The sequence below is a fragment of the Salvia splendens genome, chromosome 20 (assembly GCF_004379255.2).
Source record: "Salvia splendens isolate huo1 chromosome 20, SspV2, whole genome shotgun sequence".
In the NCBI taxonomy this organism is placed as follows: Eukaryota; Viridiplantae; Streptophyta; class Magnoliopsida; order Lamiales; family Lamiaceae; genus Salvia; species Salvia splendens.
The window spans coordinates 14904571-14911807 of record NC_056051.1 but is presented as its reverse complement, the minus strand read 5'-3'; the positions used below and the strand labels follow the sequence as shown (position 1 = coordinate 14911807).

The window sequence follows — 7237 nt, the reverse complement described above, 5'->3', positions numbered from 1 at the left end:
AAGCCGAAATCCGGGGCCGGAGGAAGTGGACAGACGCGGAGAACGTTGCGGTTGCCAAGGCGTGGGTGAGTGTCTGCGACGATCCTCTGGTTTCGAACAACCAGAGGATCGTCAACTTGTGGGCCAAGATAGCCGCAGCCTACATGGCATTTTGCCCTGAAGGGAGACCGTGCACCGGGGAGGAGGTCCGGAAGTGCTGGGACCGAATCAGGGCTGGCGTCTCTCGATTTTCGGGTTTGTACGCCAACGCCCTCCGCATGCAGACCAGTGGCCAAACAGAGGAAGACTGCAGGAGGATTGCGGAGAGAGCCTACCCCGATCCGGATAAGAAGTACTATCAGTTCACCTACTGGAACTGCTACGTTGTGCTCAACGAGTCGGAGAAATTCCGGGCAGGCGTCGACGCTGGCTGGCCGAAGAGGCAGAGACTGAACTATACCGGAGATTATAGCGGCAGCAGCGGTGGTTCGTCAAACCTCCCTGAGACGGCCCAGGAGGTCCCGACTCCTCGGTCATTCGGTGGCCGACCTCGCCCGGTTGTGCAAAGGCGGGCGCAGCAGGTTGCGAGGGGGGGCACCCCGAGTTCCCAGGACGTCCATTCGGCATCCCCCCTCGGCAGGTCTACCGAGGAGCTCAAATTCTTCGTGCGCTAACAAACGCGCGCTCAAATGATGAAGACCTTAGCCGACTTCCAAGCGGCGGTGGACCCCGAGGTGAAGGATTTTCTTCGTGTATTGCTCCAGAGCCAGCGTGAAGAATTGGAGGCGATGAGGAGGGACACCGGCGGGAATAGCCGCGGCGTAGGTGGCGACGGAGGCGGCGGCGACGACGGTGAAGAAGCGCTGGGCGACGACGGAGACGAGGACGGCGGTGATGAGTGATTTTGTTTTACTTTTTTAAATTAATGTACTTTTTAATTTTTGTACTTTTTTATATTATTGTACTTTTTTTTAAAAGTAATGTACTTTTTAAATTTTAATATTATTATTCGAATTTTCCGTATTTGTCTCGTAAATTAAATTTCGTATGTTGATACAAGTGTAAATTAAATTATATAATTGTTATTAGTGATGTGGATAGGTAGTGTGAAGGCTATGTGAGGGCTATTTGATGTCCAGTTGATGTGGCAAACTGATGTGGCAGGAGAATTGTAGTGCTGATGATGTGGCAGTGTGAAAGCTATTTGATAGCTATTTGACGTCCGTGCTTATTGGAGATGATCTAATCCGAGCAATGACATTTCCCTTTCGATGCGAATGAACAACGAAAAATGGATAAGTATGATCATTCAAAGGGCTAGGACCAATGATGTCAGAAGTAAACTGGGAAATCATATACTCTCTCTCTTATTCGTTGACGAGATCAAACGACAACCCTTACCATTTTTTTGAATGTAAATATAGACCGTTACGAGATTAGAAATCCATCATTAAAAAAAGTTTATTATATGAAGAAAATATGAAATTAGTGGTTCGAACGTATTGTGTCACGTACGGTGACTAGCGAATCATAGTTACAAAATTACTAGTACAGTGTATCATCCTTACTTTTCTCACTTTATGCAACTGTGATTTTGGCTTTAGATATACCACGAAACAATTATTTTACATTATTAAGAAGATACACTGTGAAGTACTTTTAGATTTAACTCAAATATTTTATAAATATTAGTATAAACTTTCACTCAATATTTGTAATTGGAAAAAAAGAAATTTTTTTGGGAAAGAAGCTCGAATTAATTGAAATATGGTGAAGTAGGTGGTACGGTAGCATCATATAAATAGGAGAGGATGGATGCACAGTGAAGAGCAGCAGCAAGAGATTGAAAATGGGATCAACACCACCAAAAAGCTCTCAAGTCGTGGCAAAGCTCAACCTCAAACCTCATCCAGAAGGAGGGTTTTATTCTGAAACATTCAGAGACACCTCTGTCAACCTCTCCAAATCTCATCTCCCGCCACAATGTAATCCCCTTCTCCCTCTTCTCTACTTTTTTCAATACTCGCTTCATGATGAAAACTCAAATTACTTCCCTTAATTGACCATGAATTTCGCTATTTCTTACTGGATTTTCATTTTTTTTTTGGAATTTTGTTGTTTATGAGCCTGCGTTTGTATGTCGGTGGGCTTGCTTTCCCTGTTTTAGGTCTTTGTAATTGCTGTAATCTTCTAAGCTGATTTGTAATTAGTTTTTTATTTAATTCATCAATTGAATTTCATTGGTGTTGGTGTTAAGCATGAAGCCCGTTGAAACGCGGGTTTGTTGGATGTAGCAACAGTACTAGCAATGAACTATGCCTTCATTGAGCTTTATGTTGAAGTCAATGGCTTGAATGGCAATTTTGATAATTATGACTGCTATATCCATTCTGCTCTTATTTTATCTGTTATGATTAGATTATTCGATGATCTTAACGTATTAAGCAGTGAAACAGCGGAATTCCAATGATGTGCTTTGGGTGCCAAAATCAATCAAGGTTGTATTTTCTTTAGAACCACATTTTAGAACTTATAAGATCAGACTGTGGACATTGTATCCTGGGAATGGACAATTTTCCACCTGCTCTCACTAGTGTTTTTACAGTGTAAGAGACCTATAAATAATTGGTTAGATGTGCCAAGAGACTCTTCTGATGCTACAGAAGACAATATTTTAACATTAAAATTGAAGTGTGCAAACATTTTAATGAGCTGAACTTGAACAAACACCGGGCGTTTATATTTTAGCATTGGCCTAGATAGATAGAGATAGATACAAGGCCCAAGACCCTTGATAATCTCTACAATTTGAGATAAATTTTCTTGATTCATATCCCATTGAAATGAAAAATGGTAGGATTGGAGAAATTTTAGTATTGAGGTAAAAATACGTGACCTTAGAATATGGGATCAACCATGTTCAGTTTAGATAGGTTCAGTCCTCTTTTACATCCATTTCATTTTTCAATCAAACTCAAGATACTGAAACACCGTATTAATAAGGAATACGTATTAGATTAACCAATTCCAACCACTCTTGTCAGTTGGAAACTCAAGTTAGGACTTAACATGGCATAGGTCTTTTAAACAAATCGAAGTATGTTGGCTCATCTCTGAGTCAAGTCCCCTTTCCCAATTTTATAGATGGTTTCGTACATCTAAACCAGTGTCACGTGCTGAATGCTGTTCGCATCATTTAGTCTATTTTCACCTATTAGAGCTTTGATCGCTTGATTCACTTTCAACTGATCTAGGCATCTAGAGATAAAATTTTGAGAAATTCTTGGCCAACCTTGTATTCTTAACCATCTTAGTGGCTGCAACTTGTTTCTTACTTCAGTTTATAATTTTGGAGTGCTGATATTCTTAACCATTCTATTCTCACTAAATTATGTTTACACTAGTGTTGCATACAAGTTCTAAAGTCAATCTGCCTTTACTTCCTCTCTCTGCTGGTTAAACCTGCAAGAATAACTGTATCTTGCAGAATTTGTTAACGTTCAAGTTAAAAATGGGAGTACATGTAATATTTTATGTTGAGTTAATAATAATATATACTATAATTGTACAGTTTGCACTTTGCACTTATAAAAGTCATTATTATAACTGAATCAGTGTAAGGTTTTTGTGAACCATGTTATGCCATACAATCATCTGTCGTACTCCTCAAATAATATTTGATGTCTTTTGGTATCAGCAAGCTGGTTTCCATGACCATATGAACAGGATGAATTTGTACATTTGAAATAGTTATAGATCCATTATACAATAAGTGCGTATATGCCAAGAGAGATGGGTTTGTTTCTGCGTGCAACCATTGGCCCACACTTGATGGGCTTCTCCTAGCCACTTACACTTTTTGCTAATAACTAATAAGGTTTGAGGAATTTATGAAAATCCCCTAACTAAATAAATGAACCCTCTAGAATAACTAGCCAGAGGTACGAAATGTTATTAGCCCATGATTGTTTTGTCTTCCATGCATAAGTTATGGTACTACTGTAGCAGTGATATGCAACTAAAAGTTGGAACTCTACAAACTTTTATGGGGTTTTTTTGCAATGTTCACGCATTATTAGAATTTTGGCAATTAAAGACAAACTTCCCTTTCCTTTTTTCAATTCAAATCGCCCTAGAATTTGATTCTTTTCCGTCTGGGGTTGTAGAAAGTTTCAGGGGTTAAGCTGTTTGCCATTGAAACAGTAATATTAGTTTTTAGTAGAGGGTCAGATATAGGTACAGCCAAGTGGATTAAGGCAATGGATTGTTAATCCACCACGCACTGGAGTTACTTTCATTTCACCCCCCAAACAGCAATTTATTGAATTTCCCTTTTTGTTTGTGTTTTTATAATTTATTGAATTTCCCTTTTTTGTTATTTTTATGGGTGAATTTAGTGTTTGTTGATGTTCATAGAATGATTTTCCTAATATTATGAAAGGCCAAGTGGCCAACAGCAATTCAGTATTTTTCCCTTAAAGAGTAGGAATTGTTATGGTGATACAATGAGAGTAAAAGGGAAAGACGTCGGGGCTACAAGTACACAACTGAATATATAGTTGTATACACTATACAGAGTCATAGACGAGGTGATACTCAGAAGATATTTGGTGGAGCAAAGGAACTAAACTTTTTGGGGTGAATCAAATTTCCATATATAAGTGTGCTTTTTATATTGAAATTCAAAAGAATGTTTTCAATTTGCTTACTCAATATTAAGAATTTGTTGGCAATTGCCCTGAAAATTGTATTCACACTTCTTAGATTTGGTGATGGGATGATTTTTCAAACGACAAGCTTGCAAGCCTCTGATGATAACAAAGCATTGTCTCAACTGATTCATTGCTCCACTGCATTAATTTTTTGGCTTTGTAGATGGAATATTATCATTATTATTTACTATACTAGAACTCAAGAATTCTAATACATGTAGAATGCAGGTGTAGTACTAGTTCCTCATCTATTTTTATGTACTACTACTTGGACCATCCACAATAGCATCAGACTAGCATAGTGTAGCCAAAAACTCTTCCTGCCACATCATCATGCCCTTCCTACAGCCTAGCCAAGTAACAGCCTAGCAATAGGCTAACAATAGCCTAGCCAATGCCCTAGCCCAACAAATAAATTGACAAATACGATTTAATTCATTTTAATTATTGGTGTTTATCAAATATTAAAAAATGAAGTGGAATGAGTTGTAAATATAGAGTATAAATAAAAAAATAAAAATAAATAAATAAATCGGGTAGCCTATTGCTCGCCGCAAAATAGGCTGCCAGCGATCGGCTAGCCGGTTAGTCCATGCCCAACCTCTCGTCCGCTTCACGCTCGTCCTTACCGTTAGCCGATTGCAATAGTGGACTAGACGCCCGCCCTAGCCGCTAGCCTGTGGCTAGGGCGGGCACTAATCCACTATTGTGGATGCTCAGTTTGTATTAATTCCACTATTTAATTCTCTCTCTTTTCTTATAACTGTTCTACTCGATGCATGGATTATTTCCACTGTATAATTCTCTCTTTTCCTATAACTATTCTACTCGATGAAAGCGTCTCCATAATTATTGTCTTCCACCATTTAATTTTCTAATTTTCCTATTACTATTCTAATTTTTTTGCATCTTATGTTATGTATAATATTTTATTTATTTGTTAATTTATCGACCGCCATTTACGCCATAATACCGCCATGCCGACCGCCATATCCCTATGGCGGTTTTTTGACCGACCGCCATAAGCCGCCATACGCTATTAATAACACTGATTTTTCTTAGTCTTGATTCTAATTTTCCTGCAGACAAGGTTGATCGACCTGTCAGTACATCCATATACTTCCTATTGCCTTCTGGAAGTGTTTCTCACCTCCACCGCATTCCCTGCGCAGAAGTCTGGCATTTTTACCTGGGAGAACCCCTAACGGTATGTCTACATCGTCCTCTAATATGATATCTGAATGCTCAAATAATCTTTATCATTATAGTTAATTGGATTCAGATTACTAATTCCTTAAGGGACATTTTCTTTGATGGAAAAGGTGGAAAACAAATGTATACACTATTTCCCAATCTTTTCACATGTTCAGTAAGTTGTGGATAATTTTCCCTGGGCAGGATAGGATTTTCTTTTTGGGCAGCTTGTCTTCCCTCCATTTAACTCCATGAAATATATCACATTTTATCATGTTTTTTTCTCCCTAGAGAAGAACAAGGGATACAAAAAGATGGGAATGGGATAAAAATGGTGGGAACCAATTATCCCATCTTTTCTTATTTCTCGTTTCTCGAAATAAATTTGCAACCAAAGAGAATGCATCCTAAAAGATATAGAGAGAAGTACTGATTTGATTTGCCTTTCTTTTGTCACATGATTCTTGCCTTGTGTGATATGCGATCTTGTAAGCTGAAAAATTGTGGTTTTACCGTTCATTTTGTCATTTTGCCAATTTTCATCTCAGGTGGTAGAACTCAATGACAATGATGGGACTGTAAAATTTACATGCCTTGGACCCGATCCACTTGCTGACAATCAAGTAGTTCAGCACACGGTGCCTCCAAATGTCTGGTTCGGCGCATTCCCTACACAGGATATCGACATCTCATCTGATGGCGCTGTTAAACGAGCCACAAGGGATCAGGAAGCACACTTTTCTCTAGTGGGATGCACCTGCGCGCCTGCATTCCAGTTTGATGATTTCGAGCTGGCAAACCGCACTGAGCTTGTCTCTCGGTTCCCCAAGTACGAGTCTCTCATCACTATGCTCACCTTCGCTGAATGAATGGCCTTTACGTGTCACTGCAACAAATGATGTTTCACTCTACGATTTGAGATGTTTACAAGTATTTTTCTTATTTTGTGTTTTGTAGTTTGTACTATGATGAATGGATATTTATGCAGCTTGTTGAATGTTGATTATGTACGTATAAAGAGTTGCTCTGATCATATTCCCACTTACCAAGTCATATTAATTCGAACATATCAAACTGTCTCTAAATATTGAAAATTTTGGAAACACTTCTACATCATCTGGCTGCTAAAATCTCACTTTTCTAGATTAGCATCACTTCTCATTTTTTTTCTTTGGTAATTGCAATATCTAATTTAAGGAACATGATAATTTGAACTTGAGACTTTTGGCTTAAACATTGACTATTCTACTGCTTTGGCCAGCATGCATCACTGTTTTCCCAACTCCAGTTGAGTTCCTTACTCTATAAATTAACATTTGTTAAATGAATAATAGACTATAAAATAGTAGAAA

The 7237-nt window shown here is 38.5% G+C and overlaps 1 protein-coding gene across 1 annotated transcript; it reads left to right on the top strand.

Annotated features, from left to right (window-relative positions):
- Nucleotides 1–1712: 1712 nt before the first annotated feature.
- On the top strand, nucleotides 1713–6918 carry LOC121782030. The gene is made up of 3 exons (XM_042179732.1): nucleotides 1713–1964; nucleotides 5777–5898; nucleotides 6434–6918. Exons 1-3 carry the CDS (start codon nucleotides 1829–1831, stop codon nucleotides 6752–6754), a joined length of 579 nt encoding a protein of 192 aa, XP_042035666.1. The 5' UTR covers nucleotides 1713–1828; the 3' UTR covers nucleotides 6755–6918.
- Nucleotides 6919–7237: the final 319 nt, after the last annotated feature.